Raw genomic sequence first — 16,937 nt, forward strand, 5'->3', positions numbered from 1 at the left:
AGAGCCAATTTAGCACAAACCATCTGTCTATTGTAGTGAGATAATACTCCTGTTATAGTAAAAGGGGACCAGTAATGTAGAGCAGATTTTTACCAATGCATGGAGCAGCCTAAAACAAGGCTATGTTGTGTTACATTAGTTTTTACATTACTTTGCCAGCAGGAGTAATTCCACTACTACTTAAAGTTCTTTATGTGTCTGAAACTGGATTGAACTATTCAAACAAACTCAAAATCTTTATTTCCTGCTGATATCCTTATTTTTAATTCATAACATTCATCAGATTCCACAGTTGAAATCATGCTGTGGTATTTCATTGTGTTTGCATGTTTCCCCTCAAAATCAAACATTAGCTGCACATTAGTCCCTGCAAGAACAAAATACCTTTTAAATATTAAATAGTCTTTTTCACCATCAAATATTCAATGGCATTCATTTAATGGCTGTGACAGTGGTTGGGTCAGGAAACATGTGCAGTGCAGATTGTAGTTGGTTTTAACTGAGAGGAAAATGCAGGGAGAGACTGGGACATGGATGGATTGTTCTCTTTCTTACCCTGTATCTTCTTTTTTCCCCTGTCCTTTTTTGCAGCTGGTGCTTGGCCCCTGCAGCCAGTAGGCCACAGTTGAGTCCACAGAGTGCCTCCATATCTGTGACTCTCTCTGTTAATGTCCCTTGAGGCTGGGGCCGGTGCTCAGCCCTGCTCAGGCCCAAGTCGAAACCATCTCAGCCCAGACCACCACTGCGGCCTCTTGCTCCGACTCCTCTGACTCTCCATGCATTATGCAGCCAAAAGTCCCCAGCTGCAGCCGTCGCATCTCTATTGACCCCTACATTTGGTTCTGCCGCTCGTCTACTGACTCCCTGTGTCAGGTTTAGCTGCTCACTCGCTCGTTCAGAGAATCAATCAGCCACGTGGGTGACAGTCAAGTAATCAGCCTTACATTCATACAAGACACATAAAGCTGCCACTGGTGTACTCTGTTATTGAAGTGATAGACTGAATTGAGTTTTAATTGAATTTAGATACATCTTCATAATTGCTGACAATCATTACACAATATATTTACAGTCATTATGAAATATTACAATTGGAATTTACAGAAACTTACAAAATATGCCTGACTTCATTGCCTGGATAGTGGGGTCCTTGTTAAGTCGTTTCTGGAGAACAAAACATCGACCCAAGAGTCACTGGTGTGTAGAAGTGCTTTAGTTTCAGCAAGTAGATGCTTTTAGAGTCCATTAAAAAGAAGAGAAGAGAGAAAAGTCCAAAAAGTACAGAGTCAGCAAAGTTGTGGTTTGTGTTTTCTTTTTTTCCTCAGTTAAATTGCTCTTTCTTTTTTTTGACTGAATGGAACATTTGATCTCTAATTCAACTGCAAAAACAACAACAGAGACCCATTTAAATAGAATAAATCCATAATATTTACACAGTAATGTGAGTATTGGTTTTATAAAAATGAATCTGCTCTTTTTCATTAAACATGGTTTATGTTTATCTACAGTTTTTCAAAACAGAAACCTAATCACAATGGAACGCATCATACTTCTATCATTCAATTCTACTGATAAGAATGATTGTGGATTGCCATATTTATGCAGCAACTCTGGTTGCAATGAAACTCAGCTCATCTATCAGCAAAGTTCTTACACCAGCTTATGTTGTGTTAAAGCCATTCTCTGCCTCCGACGCTCCTCACATGATGGCAGAAAGTACAGAGGAGTCAAATGTTGTGTTTTAAAAAAATATATAACACATGGTGAAATGGACTTGATTCGGTCAGCACAGCAAAAAGCAAAAAACGTAAACTTGGCCAAAGCGTCAGTGTCCAACAGTCCCTGGTCATCCAGTGGATAATATGAGACCTTCAACAACTGAGGAAATTTTTTTTTTCTGTTCAGCATCGGCACCAATAAAGACCCACAAGGATGTCCAGAGAAATGAGCGTCCCCTGCTGTCGACCCGTTGTCATCCAGAGATGCTCAAACCATCCACCCAGGTGGGCCGTGCCGTGAAAGGTAACTAAGCTCAACTAGTGAAACTAAAATGCTATGCGCTCCATCGTCATCATAACTGAGATGCAAATGAAATCAAACATAAGCATGCTTTTAAAGGATGATATACAGTAATTATAGGAAAATAGACTATCAAGGATGACTCCTTTAAAATCATTTATAAAGCTTTCCTGGATGCAGACAGCTCGGCTACGAAGTAAATAGATACTAAACAAAACAAATCCTTAAAGTATATGCAAACACAAGCATAAATATTTGATCCACAGAGAGTAAGCTACGAATGACAAATATTAGTGATATATTGAAATTCTGGAACAGGCACCATTTCTGTCTTTTTATACTTCGCTCTTCTTCTTCTTTGAGTGTTTGTCAGTTGTTTTTAAGGTGTTTCCCAAATCCTAAAAGAGTCACTCCTGATTGAAGTGTTGGGTGCTGCTGTAGTCCATCCAGAGTCTTTGCATCCTCCTTAATTTTTCTAAAACGAACCAGCTAAAAAAGTTGGTGCACTGTTCATCACTCATTCTGTCTCTCACATCATCTCTCAAAACTCTTCCCTGATTGCTTTCATCTCTCCTAAATCCTCCTCTCTAATCCCCCTGTTCTTTGCACTCCCACCACAAGCGGGCCCCCAGATGCCGCCGGGTTTAATGGACATAGTAGAGCCAGTAGACCACGTTGAAGAAGGAGAAGACAGTGGGGAAGATCATCCTGGACCACTTATCGATAGAGTTCACGTCGGACAGGTCTGGGATGTTCACCTTGAGCTGGGAGGCCCGTCTCCGTAGGCGCGACTTCTTCTGGGCGTGGCGCTCCAAGGCGCTGTGGCCATAGTTCTGGCGGGCCATGGCAGCCCTGCGGTACTGCAGTGTCGAGCTATCATAGGCCAGCATGGTGTTGCGGGGGTCACCGGGTGCTCCCAGGCCCCGGGACAGATCCCCAGCACCACCCATCTCATTCTTCATCTCCAGGGTGCTGAACAGGATGTTGTCATCAGGGGTCATCTGTGTGAGGGTGTAAAAACACGTGGAGCCATGACAAGTTACTGCCAAATGGACATTTTAGAGTGTATTCAAGTTTTAAAAAGTCTAATATTATCATTATTAAAAGCAAATACAGCTACAATGATTAATAGGTCATTTACTGTGTAAAAAAATACTGATGAGGTGCTAGAATGGGTAATGCAAATGAGTCAAAGTTGTGTTACTTACAGTGAACAAATTTAAAGCACTTTAAAAGGATTAAATAAACAACTGATCATCTGCCAATCAATATCTGAGTGACAATACGACCACAAGACTATGAGGTAACATTTCGGAAAAAGCAGAACGCACTCCACAAACTAAGTCTCATGGAGAAATCTTCACTGGCACATCAGAATTTCAACCAGAGTTTGGTTAAAATTCTGTCTATTCACAAGACGAACTGAATAAAACAAAGAGAAAGCAAAGGAAAGCAATATGACAGGAGTAGAAGGTTGAGAGAAATAGTAAGGACTTTGCAAAGATGGAGGAGAGGCTAAAAAGGTTCGGGGCAGGTCAGGAGAGACGTTGTGGAAAGTGAATTCGGATCAACATTTCTTCATCCATAGCCTGACTTCTTAAGGAAAAAACGTTCCTGTAATCCAATCCTGTCCCGCTTGTTTTTTTTTTTTGTGTAACTCTCTTTGAAGCGAAGCAACTTATTTGGCACTAGTCATCAAACTGCAAATGATCTCTTTCTCTGATGTGACAATCCAGTTTTTCAATTGCTTCACTTTCTCTTTAGAGTTTCATCAATTGACTTTAACATTGTACTGTATTTTGATCTGAACGATATTAGGATAAACTACTGATGGTTTCATTCCTTCTGCCATTTTTGTAACTGCCCATTAATTTAGATGTACAGCCCAAGTTGATATTAAATTAATGCCTGCGGAAATCAAACTGCTAAGCCATGTTTGTCAGGAAAATGCATGAAGAGCAAACCAAGAGAGGGAAAAAACACAATGGTGGGAGTGATGATCAAAGTTGCCTTAAAAATCTATAGAAATCAAAGAAATGCACAAAAAACTACAGCATTTTCCTCTGATCTGGATTGATTCAGATTGATGACATTGTTAGTTTTGACTTTCAAAACCTCCAGTACCTTATTTCTTTGCTCGCCTAGTCCTAATGCGGCATCGTCCACAAAGATGGGATCCCACATCGAGTCATATGCGTCAATTTCCCTCTGTTTCATTCTGGCATACAGAGCATCATCTCTCTGAACTACATTTCCCACCAGCCACTGCAAGCATACAAAATCAGCACTGTTACTTGGGGGAAATCGTAGCTTGCCACACTTAGAAGGAAAGGGTGTTTTATTTTTTATGTTGTTGTTCCTGCTAACTTTAGCAGCTGAATAAAATTTAAAGGGAAGGCTTTGGCACCGCTGCCAGTGTTTTTTTTCCAAGGCGCCTTGCCCTTTGAGAAACACATAAATATGGAGATAAAGTTAAATCCAGGCATCGCTTCTGCATTCACTCTTTCAGTTCCTAGTCTGAGTAATAAAGTCGATGCACAAGGCTAAACCAGTGAGAACCGGAGAGCTAGAGCAGGAGTAAATAGTGCTGGTAAAGGACATCAAACACTGATCACATTGACCTTGAGAGGAGAAGAAGTCATCTGCTGCCACAGAAACAAACACACACATTAACCGACAGCACAGACACCTCCAGAGGAAGCCGCCTTGCACACATACCTTGTTGGGGTCAGGTCTCAGCTTCTCGTTATTGGCCGTGGCTGCTTTCTCAGCCGCCTTCTTCTGCCTCTGGGGGCCCTGACCGAAGAAGATGTAGTTGACAAAAGCGTACTCCAGCAGGGCCAGGAAGACAAACACAAAGCAGCCCATCAGGTACATGTCAATAGCCTTCACGTAGGGGATCTTAGGGAGCGTCTCTCGCAAGTGGGTGTTGATGGTGGTCATGGTCAGCACCGTAGTGATCCCTGGAGTCAGCGAAGTCACATGTTTAGAAAGAAGATGAATTTTTACCATCTGTACATTAAAAAATGAAAGGCTTGTCAGTCTGACTAAATGTGACTCTAGGGATGGTAATGCTGATTTGTCTGGATAACAAACTGTAAAACTATGAAATCACAACACTGAATGTAAACATCTGTAACCATCATAGCACAATTCTCTGTTTTTTTTTTAACCTACACGCATTGTGTTTGATACATTAGTCATCCGCATGCATAATCTGGCATTTGGGTAGATTCACTTGTATTATAAATAACCCAACAGCCAGCAGTAACACAGAGCCTCATCTCTCATTGGCTGTGTTCACTGGCTGCACACTGTCAGGAAGCCGAAGGCAGGCACATCTTTAAATCACGTTACCCACAGAACGTACTGTCTGGGGCTCCAACCCGCATATGTCCCACTTCAGAAAACAAATGGTGTGTGACAAGAACAACACACATAAAGCTCAAAGCCCCTACCTCCACTGCTCTGCCTTGTCATACCCATGTTTAACACTGAAGGGAGCTTTATGGCATCTAGCAGCAGGGGTAGCTTGACACTGGGGCAAAAATATTAACTCTAATGTATTAAGTGCATTTAAGCAAGCACTGACCCCTTTCAATCACATGTAATTTTGCTGTGATCGGGCTATTATAAGCCAGGATCTCTGGCCAATGAGATGGTCCGACAGACAGACAGGCAGAGAGATAGACAGCACGCTTCAAGGTCGAGCTGCAGCGCTTCTCGCTCTGCATGAGTCATGCATATAGTCATCTCTGAACAACAGAGATTTATCCAAACAGCCTATCACACACTGCTATCACTCACATGCTGAGAAAAAAAATGTAAGCGCTGGGAAAATCCAGAGTCAAAACATCGGGCTCATGACAGACACAATGAATAGTTTTAAATGTGAAAAGCCTGACACGTCTTAAATTAGTCTTCTTATGACCAGTTATCATTGAGCTTTGGGTTATTTCCCAGGGTCACTGTTCAGCAGCAGTGAGGCGATCCTACCCAGGGCCACTCTGGCAGCTGAGGCGTCGTAGTTGATCCAGAAGGAGACCCAGGAGAGGATGGTAATCAGGATGGAAGGCATGTATGTCTGCAGGATGAAGTAACCAATGTTCCTCTTGAGTTTGAAGCTGAGGGACAGGCGGGGGTAGGAACCTGAAGGAAGCATGGGCAGAGTTGAAGTGAGATAGAAAATAGAAATAGATCAGTTATTTAATGATGCCCACTAAAATCTAGATTTCTTTATTTTTCCTGACAGTAGGCAGATTATTATATCTGTCTCCAATATATATATATATATATATATATATATATATATATATATATATATATATATATATATATATAGTGCATGTGGATATTTTAAATGTTAAAATAAATTCTCCCTTTTCCTAACAACCTGTTGTGAACTCAGTAACAGCTGAGTGTTATGTACCTGTAGAGAAGACCACGTTCTTGGAGATGAGTTTGTAGTCGACAATAGAGAACTGTGGCAGCTCTATTCTGTCGACTCCGGACACAGCACCATCTCCACCACGCCAGTAAAACTCAATATCATCTGTGGTGTATCCATCTGCAGAGGAGAAACCAAAGCCAAGACAAATATTATCATTGTCCATTAATGGTCTGTAAAACATCAAAATGTTGAACGTCAGTGTCAGTAACTTTGTGCACTTTAGCCTCTACACCCTAAATACTGCAAACCATTTTGTAGTGCTGATCCCAGCCCAATTACATCTGAAGGGACACAAGATGATTAAGAAGTGGAAAACTGGAAAAGTGAAATGTTTTGGCCTGTGAAATGCAAGCATTTTAATATTTAATCCTCTATTTTTTTTTTTTTTAAATAAATGCATGATACCACAGTGGCAAAAGTAATTTTAATTCTTTCTTAGTGGTGTGTTCAAGTGCTTGTTGAATGTTCTGGAAACAGTTGCTTGGCTGCCAGCCACCAGACAGCAATCTTATAATGCAAGAAGCTCCTGTTGCTCCTTGTCATTACATTTGATTTTCCAACAACACGTCTTGTTTAATGAGTTTTCAAATCATGTTGGACCTTCTTTGCACACACCGGGAAGAGTTTTGCTCTTTGTTCTCTTTCTCAACTATGCAAACAAATACAGTTGTTTTGCAAAAAAAAAAAAAAAATTAATCATCTTTTTTGGAGAATGGTTGATAGTAATGTGAAGTATGATCTTACAAAACATCTCAAGAACCATCATTTTAATGTGAACCAAAACACATACACTTGAGTTGTAGTAGAGAAAAAGGAAACAACCTCTAACACAAATCAAAATAATTGATGTTTAGAGCAAAACCTGCTGCAGTCGCAACTCTCTAAATTCAAAACCAGGACATGTTTCCTTTGTAAAGCATGTGTTTACTGGGACAAACGTGCTATTTTAATAAAACACAACACTGTGAGCAGCAGAGATTTGGAGCTTGATGTGCTTGGTGCACATGGATGGAAATCATTGCGGGTGCAGTTAGGGGACTCCAGTGTTACACACTGTCTCTGCCATGAACTGCGTCGAAAAAAGGAGGGGGAGACATTTCTGTGCTCTGGGTTCTGCTTTGCCTAACATTCAAAATAGAGGCAGTGACCTATTCAGATGTGATGAATAATTCAACTCCGAGGCTTTGATTTTTTAAAATGAACACATAATTCTTTGTTGCTGTGGCACTGACATTCAAGGTGAAGTTAGTCACTGCGCTCATGTTTGGTTGTAACTGGCTGAACAGGCAGCTACCTTCACCCACAGGCCTTTTTCACAGCAGACATCTTGATTTGTCATAGTGGGAAACACACCGCTGTAACTAATAACATCAACAATAGCTTTGGTCATCTCAAACATCACTCAAACAGAAATAAGTCATGCATTTGTTGGGGGATATTTTCAGCTGACGAGTGACACACATTTGGTGCTGCAGTGCAGGGCGGTGTGTGTGGGACTGACAGAAATAACTCAGTGTTTATTGTGATAAAGGAACACGTCATCCAGTGCACTGGTGTGGCTCGTTGCTGTGCCTTTAATGCTTATGGATAACAATGTAGGTCTGTGACACTGAACAGTACTTCAGCCTAACCAGCATATGACACTCTGTCTGTCTTTAGATCTTCAACTCAAAACTTCCTGTAAAACAATTTCAGTGGGAATAATGACTTCTATTTTAGAAAATCAATTTTAGAACAAATTTATTCTTCCTTTTGATCTTTTCATTGAATTTGAACAAAATAAATGAAATATAGATTATCACACCATTTAGATATATTAATCCTTGCCAGGTTGAAATAAAACACAGAAGCTGAAGGCATCCGACCTCCGGTGCAGCCGTGGTTGAGGGTAAACCTGTACATTAGCAAACACATGAGTTCTACCTCCACGTCTGTGCTGTCATCATCACAGCCTTGTGAAAGCTAATTAGGGCCAAGTCCAACATGCTGCTGTTTTGATGTGCAGCTCAGTTCAGTGCTGATCAGCTGTGACGGGCTGGGATCAGGAGGGTGCTGAGGAGTTTGGGAAAAGGAGACCGTGGCATGTGGAGTGTCAGGTAGGGAGAATTTTATAGCCTGCACATAACTGTCCAATCTCTTTGTAGCTCCATTAGTTCTGGACCATTGTCTCTGTACATCTTCAGGAAAATGTCAATGTCTTACATTATTATACTCAGCCCACAAAAATTATGTTAAGAGAAAAACAATGCTGTATGAGCAGTAAGATAGACACATGTGGGTCTGTGCATCTATGGTGTGCAATACAGCCTGGTATGTGAAACCAGTGGCCTGAGCCACAGTAGTACTGATGTATCTGGGGATCTGGGGTTTTAAGACTTGAGACTGTTAAAAATGCATCAGGTTTATCAAGGGGTGTTAGAGTTCTCTGGGCTCATTAGTCTGAATAAAATAGCATGCTCTGGCATGAAGCGATTTCCAGCGTTAAAACCGTTGCCAGTTAATCCATGTGAGAGCAGATTCTGCCTGGTGATCAAAACTGGAGCTGTGTGTTTGTGAGACTGTGAATCTGTGTGTGTGTGTGTGTGTATTTTGTGTTGGGCTGCCTGTGAGAGGAGTATGAGTGATGGAGAGAGAGATAAAAAGGCTGGGAGGAAAAAAGAAGAGGATGAGACTGTGCAAAGAAAGAGAAATGGAAAGAGAGCATGATGAGGAGAAAGATGGAGAGCATAATGGGAGAGGAGCAGTGAGAGGCAGTTCTGACCCGCACTGTTCCTTGTCTGTTTAACGCTCCTGGCAATAGTGTGATCAAACCCACATAGACTGAGCCCAACACCACATCCCAGCCCCATAATCCATTTCTCCAGGGACCCAGATAAAACACGCAGAGGACCTCGTCTTTCTCTCTCATGTTCCTTCACACTCCCTCCCTCGACTCAAAAACGCTGGATCACACACAATTACAAACTCCATGTGAAATTAGCTCTTTGTACTGTAAAAACATGGAGGCAGTTTGGGGAGAAAGCTGCATATAACATCCACAATCAGCACACCCCTAAAACACTGGACGCACTCAGGCTCCTCCACGCCTTGGGAAGCCACTGCAGCTGGAGTTGAATTAATTAGTCTGGATGTTATCAGTCAGTGAGCCATTAGTGATGTTCCTCTTCTTGATCCGTATCTCTTGATATCTCATCAGCCTTTCTCAGCATTTTACATGGAGTCTTATCAACCTTCTTTCTACCTTGCCGCCTCTGGGCCAGCAGTGTTTTCAAACCAGATTTCAGAGTTGCACGTACGTGGGATCTGTTAATGGGTGTACGAGCTGGGGACAACAGTACTTACAGCTTTCAATCTCCAGGGTGCAGTTTTGCTCATCTAGAGGGTAGCGGCGCAGGTCCATCATGCAGGCTGCAGTGGTGGTGATCCTAGGCACAAAGTGGGATGAAAAACATAGGATTTATCATCACAGACCCGACAGGGGCAGCTAAGAGGAGCCCAGTTCGTTGAACTCGACCACAGAGTACAATGTACAAGCCAATGCAGGATGAGGACAAAACTGTATAACTTAGCACCTGATGTGAAACCAGAAACAACAGGTTCAAAAGGAAAAATCATCAAACATCAGGCTTAAATTAAAATCAAATAACATTTGCCCAATCTAAGAAAGTCATCGAAGTTTGTTGTAATTATGACAAGCACAGAGATGAAAAAATAAGTAAATAAAGCATTTTGTAAGACTTATAAAGCTATAAGTCATCAGTTCATGTAAGGCATCATTTATTTCATGTAAAATGTTTGAAAGAACTTTATACCAATGTGATTTCTGCTGTACTGAACGTAGTATGAAACTGTGACACAGCACTGGTATTATTTTCACCACATAACTATATAAAACAAATTAAGGGTTCAATCTCTGGTCACACAACCCCTGCAACAAACAGTCACTGAGTGTGTGCCAGTCGGGTCGGAAAGGTTCCCTCAGAGCTTTTCCTGTTACACACACAAGTTGGCCAGAGTTGAGACGGGTTGGCGCCCAGCCGTGCAAAAACCCTGCAGGCTGACTGAGAAGGACTGGGCACACAATTTCACTAGAGGGACTAAATCTAGCACCCGGACATACACTACCAGTCAAAAGTTTGGACACACTTTCTCAATCAATTCAAAAATGTGTGTCCAAACTTTTGACTAGTGGTGTATAAGACAACTCACACACACACACACACACACACACTGGCTGATAGCGTGGATCATTTGATCATTAACATGTAGGATAATTACTAGTACTATTTGTCATGACTTTTGGTTACTACCACTTTATCGATGGATTGCTTTTGTAAATACATTATAATGAAAACAGCCTTAGACCAAACCCGGAGCTAAATAAAAATCTCATTTTACCAAGTCATTTTTGTGCCCTAAAAGTTCTAACACAAGTCTAAAACATCTAAAGTCCCTATAGCATCTGCACAATATATTGGTATATTAACTTTTACCTTTCATACTGTTGTGGCCGCTTTTGAGCCAGTCTAAAAAAAAATGGGAGCACATTTTTGAGCAACTCTTCTCTGCTTAGCAAATATGAATAAACTGCTGTGCTGTGGAGCATAGGGATACTGAAGTAGAAAAATCTAAATCACAATATCTTTCTTAACTCTTAAAGAGCACTTTGGCTTTAATAATTAAGAGCATAAGTTTATTTGAAATCCTTCTACATAAGACTTGTAGGTCCCCTGGGTCCAGGCTGGCAAGTTTGGGATTTCATATTTCGCGACATACAGAAATTCAGTCTCAGGCCCTGTGTCTCTCTCTGCCTTCCTTTTCTTGCTCTCTGGGCTCTTACGTAAGAGCTAGTTAGCAGGGCCATGGTGCACTGGGGGATTAACACAGGAGTCTTATTTCTGTCCTAGTTTACCCCTTTATGGCCACAAATTACAGGGATGTGCTTGCCAGCCAGTCACTTGTCATTCGCCACCATAACCATCACCACCACTAAATCATCACGGTGGCGGAAAAAGCACAGGGGAAAAGAGGAAATGAGGCCAAAATGGCAAGGGTAAAAATAACAACCTATTTATAGCCATTTACATCATCAGCTGAAGCCTTTTTGTCTGAGACCCTGCATCACTGATCAAGATGCTTCTGCATCTCGTGGTCTAACTGATGTGTCCGACGACAATTAATAGACAGCTTCTAATGAGCGAAGAGGAGAGACGGGAGAGGATTTCTCTGCAGGATTCCCTCCCCATCTTCACCTCTCCTCTCCCTCCTCATCGTCATCTTTGCTGCAGTGAGAGTCTGCCATGGTCCTCTGCAGCAGCCGCAGCAGCAGCAGCAGCAGCAGCAGTAATCATGAAGCACAGGCTTGTTTGCTCTTCATCAACATCAGGGCCGGTCCAGCTCTCTCATCCCAACCTGCCGGGGGAGAGGCCACGCTCTAGCAGATCATGCAGATTCAAACACGCTACATTTGCTCTGTGTCGGACCTAATAGGACATGGAGTTCTAAAAAAGGCTATTTTGGTTTTTTAGCTCCTGTGCATGTTTCCTCACAGTGCAGCCTAGGCTGTGTGTGTGCATGTGCATGTGTGTGAACCCCCCCTAAGGCAGCCTGCCCACCTTTATTCCAAATGACCTTGTTTACGGCCATAACACAACCACCACGAATTCCCAGACAGAATCTCATTTCAAGGCAGAGAGAAATTTTGCAAACACGTTGCAAACCTGTTCAGCCTTTAATTAAACTGACAAATTATTACAGAGGTATTATAATGGTTTCTGAAGTTAAATTAAGATGGAGAAGCTTCCTCCATTTTGGATTGAAAGCCCATGTTGAGCTGAGGAAACATGGCATTCAGGATTGTCTCTCCCTGCACAGACATGGTTGCCAAAAAAAAAAAAAAAAAAAAAAAAAGTCTGCAGTGGCTCAACACAGAGCTATGTGTGTTAAGAAAGGCCAAATCAAATGAGAGGTTTGTTAATTTGAAAATCTAGACACATCTAAATACACACAGCACACAAAGTGTCCTGTCTGATCAGGAGTTTGAGAGCTGGATAACTTTGAAGGTGATGCTGGGCTGCGTTTTGATGGTATCGACAGAAAAAACGGCTTATTTAAATCCCTCTCTTCCTCCACTCAGCAGCTTTCTCCTCCTGGCCATGCGATGTCATCTATTGAGCTGCAGAGTGGAACACTCCTCGCCCTGACAAAAGAGGACGTCAGTCTCCATAGCACAAGGATATGTCCTCTCACAAAAGGAGTTACAAAATTCAGAGAGAGAGAGAGAGAGAGAGGAAGGGAGGGAGAATCCTAATAATTTCTCTTCCATTTTGAATGAAGTCTGACCTTCATGTCTCTTTCTTTCTGCTCTCCATCTTTTCACAGTACTGTCCTCTGAATTCTGAGCGACATGCACCAGTAGACATGCACTGAATGTCTTTGGTTTTTCCTCTCTTCCTGCATAAAATAAAAAGCTAAGTGAAGTTTGTGTTATTTCCTGTTGTGTGCATGTGTGTGTATGTGTTTTTTTTTCTCACAGCCTGGGCTTTATTATGGCTGCGGCTGTGTTATTGGCTGAACCTTCTCAGGGGCTGGGTAATTAGATCAGACTGCCTCTCCCCAAGTGTCAAACCGAGCTGTAAAGTGACAGTTGGGAGCACTGTTGTAATTTTCTGCTCCTCCTGGTAATTGAAGAGCAGGGTTTGGCAGGACTGGAATGCACTAAATATCCAGGGAACAAGGAGTAAACAACACTCTCACCCTTCCTCCTCCGCATGCACCCCAAAAATAACACTCGCCCACACCCACCCATAGACACACACACGCACGCACGCACACACACACACACGCACACACACACACACACCCTCACACACACACACACACACACACACACACACACACACACACACATCTAATGTCTCCTGCAAAATAAGCAACACTCTAATCTGCTGGTGTTCCCCAGGTACAGCTAATTTCAGTTATTTCAGCACAAATCCACGTTCACCTTTCGGGCCAATAGTATATTTACCTTTATCACTTAGGCAAGATGACATGACATCTTATAGCATGACATGTTTATAAGTGTTTGAGTTTTAGAAGGAAATTAGGAAGCAATAAAACAATACTGGAGAATAGATTTCTGAACTTCTGTAATTTAAAAAATATATCTCTGCAGACACACATGCTGTTTACATTATAGAGGGTTAGAACAGGAATACAAGCACCATTACACACTGTGTTTAGTATTTATAGTGGTGCTCATAGTCAAAGCAGCTATGTTTGGGATTAAAGGTGTACTCCAGTGAATTCACGTGAATTCACTAGCATGAAGTTAAAGAGACTTTTTACAAACAGCATGATTATAATCAAAGCAGCAAAGATCAGTATATCCTGACTTTTATAGGTTAAACCAAAAACACTACATTACCCATGATTCCACTGGTTGGCATCTTTTTGTTAGAGAAACAGACTTTCTGATATAAACCTGTGATCCCCAAGCTAAAGCTGACATGCACGTGGAGACAAGATCGAGCTCCTCCAGAGGACAGAAGATGTGACACAGCTGTTCACACAGGCTGAGGTTTCATGAAGAATAAACTGACTCCATTATGTTAAATATGGGTGGAGCTCCTCGTTTGTGTTCACGGACCCTGACATAATTACTTACAATACAATAAATGAATAAATTACAGAAATGTATTGTTGAAACAGATATTTTTATTCTAAAGCTCAAAAAGCATAAAATATCTAACTGAATAGACACAACTACATGATGATAACTGTAACAGACACTGACCTTTAATGTAACTAAATGTTTCCTTTTTATGCCCCTGTGCAAATTACTACATTTTAGAGAAAAATATTGTACTTTTAACTCCACTACACTGTTGTAGGTACTGTAATTGTAAATGTAAATCCTACTGTATATCATCAATCAATAAAACATATCAAATTTAACATGCTATTGAATGCATCAATAAATAACATAAATGATAATATAAGCATAATATATGCAAAATTAAGGGGTATTTTTATTACTTTTATTTCTGCTGATACCACTTTTGTACTTTTACTTAACTTAGAGAATCTAAATTATTTTTCCACCACTGCTGATCTTTACACAGATGATGATGAAATGAGTTTGTAGCCCAACAGATAAGGACACAGTCAATCAGACACTCAGGACAGGACGGGTGTTCACATTGAGTGACTCCTCTCAGTTATCCCTCTCCTCCACCTCCAACTAGCTCTGCTGGTGCAACCAGCCGGCCCGTCTCTACAGGTACGTGTCAGTGTGCTCAGAGCACACAAGCATCTGGCCGGGCTGACTCTGACAGCAGCTTGTGTCTGGACTTGCTAGCATCAAATAAAACCTGGACCAAACCCACAAACCAAATAACGGAGAGGCCGGGAGGCACCAGCACTGACAAGGACAACGTATCTGAGGTAACAACCACATCTCTCTGCTGCACGCACACTCTCAAATTTTTTACAACAGCCCTCTCCTAGCCTCCATCGCCTTTTGGCTGCTGTGCAAAAATATGTGCTCGGCTTATATAATTGAGTCAGAGCGGTACAAATTACATTTCTCAAGTGTTGAAACAAAACGTAGCGATGAATAATCTGGTGCAGTGCAGATACTTAAATTTTTTAAGCTGTCTTTGCGCAAGAAGGGCATCTCAGTCTACAGAGAATGACTGAATGCTGCAACATCTTGAATTAGCAACATTTGTTTTTTTAAACCCACACACTAGAGATCATTTGCACACACACAGATACAAGGAGGAGGTGACAAATCATAGGAGGCATCAGTGCGGTGATGGACGGGTTGTGTTAGCCTGTGCAGCCAAATACACAACATCAGTGCAAATACAGATGCAGTGTTTGCATTGGACTGTTGCATTATTGATTATGAGTTATCAATTATGGATGACAGTCTCCTCAGAGGCATCGAAGTCCAACAGCACAAAGAAACGTCTTGCAGACGGGCTTAAACATTCTGCACAATCAGACTCAGTTCGCCTGCTTCATTATTGATCACAGCCAATCAATTATTGATATTCATGATCATCAGAGGATGTGAAAGGCTCCAGAGTGAAGGCGTGCATCTCCCATACACAGCTGGTAAAGAATAACTTGATACACTTCATTACAACTTGGGTCTTATTTTGAAAGTTTTTCCCCCTGTGAAAAACGCACCACTTTAGTCAGATTACCCAAACTAATGGTTCTCACCCTTTTACAGTCAAGTCTATCCGAGTGACTCCTAGTGAATGGTTACACCAAACAATGATGGTTTCTTCTCAGATTAATAAAAATGAATCAGAAGGCCTAAACCCACGTGTGCGGAATCAAAGATACAGAGCAGGACAGCACTACAATCAATCGATTTTAACAAACAATTTTATCAGAGAAATGTTTTTCTAAATTTTGATTTCTTCTCAAAAACATGAGATAAAAAATATCACAAAAAATGTGTTTATTTATCTATGGTAATTGTTCTTTTCAACTGAATTGCATCGCCTTGTGTTTTTGTGTCTTTTATATAGTCAGTTCTTTTTATGCACACACTTTTTATGTGAATTGCATTGCCATTCAAAATAAACTTCACTTTACAGACTTTCCTTTGAGTCCAAATCTGTTAGTTCATTTTCACTGCTCAGTTTGGTTGTTTGTTTCCTTTATTGGATCTTGCTAATCACTTAAGAGAGCTCTTGCAAACCTTTTGGGGGGGGGGTCCTCAAAGCATCCTGAAAAACCAATTTATTTTTATCAAAGCGCATAAAATAAAATTACCCCCAGCCAGATGTCCAGTCAACTCTGTAAGTATTGTAACTGCAGTCGGTCCAATTAGATATCAACTATAACTAATAATTTTTTTCTATTTGCAAAAAGCTTTGTCTTTGCTGTGTCTTTATCTCAGGGATGCTGCAATGTACCGACATCTCAGCAATAAGTTTGTTACTGTTAACAATAAAACACTGGTCAGAAAACAAAAAAAGAGAGCCAAGCTGTAATAAAACATAATTATCCTTTAAATATATCTCGTGCCAGGTCAAGTGCACAGTGAAGATCCACAATAGTTTTAATTCAAATTCGCAGTTCAATGAAAAAGGCTTAGTCAAACATGGTGCGCCTGATACAATCACATTACTAGATTGATTATGGCTCATGATCAAATATACAAAAGCTGTACCTGAGTCCATAAAGCACTGTGCCGTCGGGGTGGAGACGGATCATCCTGTTCTTGACTGTGACGCCATGAACAAAGGACTTTTTGTCATTGAGGAAGTAGGTGTCAGGGACCCACAGCTGGTCTGCCACTCGGTTATCCAGAGTCAGGTTGTAGGCGATCTCAGAATAGGACAGACGCTTGTCTCGCCATGCTTGTTGGAAGTACATCGTCAGGGTGTAGTCCTGGTGGACAGAGGGGTGGGGGGGATCCATTTAGTGAATCTAGTGCAGGACG

The 16,937-nt window shown here is 41.3% G+C and overlaps 1 protein-coding gene across 3 annotated transcripts in view; it reads right to left on the reverse strand.

Moving 5' to 3' along the window:
- Nucleotides 1-1,696: 1,696 nt before the first annotated feature.
- gabrb2a (gamma-aminobutyric acid type A receptor subunit beta2a) overlaps nt 1,697-16,937 on the reverse strand; it is a 31,682-nt gene continuing 16,441 nt past the window's right edge. For 2 of the 3 annotated variants that reach the window (XM_026330789.1, XM_026330788.1), the window contains 6 exons: nt 16,665-16,885; nt 9,812-9,894; nt 6,449-6,586; nt 6,016-6,168; nt 4,738-4,982; nt 1,697-3,020 (listed from right to left, as the gene is read on the reverse strand). In XM_026330789.1, coding sequence (XP_026186574.1) covers nt 2,664-3,020; nt 4,738-4,982; nt 6,016-6,168; nt 6,449-6,586; nt 9,812-9,894; nt 16,665-16,885 — 1,197 coding nt within the window. In that variant the 3' untranslated portion in view covers nt 1,697-2,663. Of the gene's footprint in view, nt 3,021-4,143; nt 4,285-4,737; nt 4,983-6,015; nt 6,169-6,448; nt 6,587-9,811; nt 9,895-16,664; nt 16,886-16,937 lie in introns of all 3 variants that reach the window. The other variant, XM_026330787.1, reaches the window with a different exon arrangement.

This window comes from Mastacembelus armatus, chromosome 10, assembly GCF_900324485.2.
Source record: "Mastacembelus armatus chromosome 10, fMasArm1.2, whole genome shotgun sequence".
Lineage (NCBI taxonomy): Eukaryota > Metazoa > Chordata > Actinopteri > Synbranchiformes > Mastacembelidae > Mastacembelus > Mastacembelus armatus.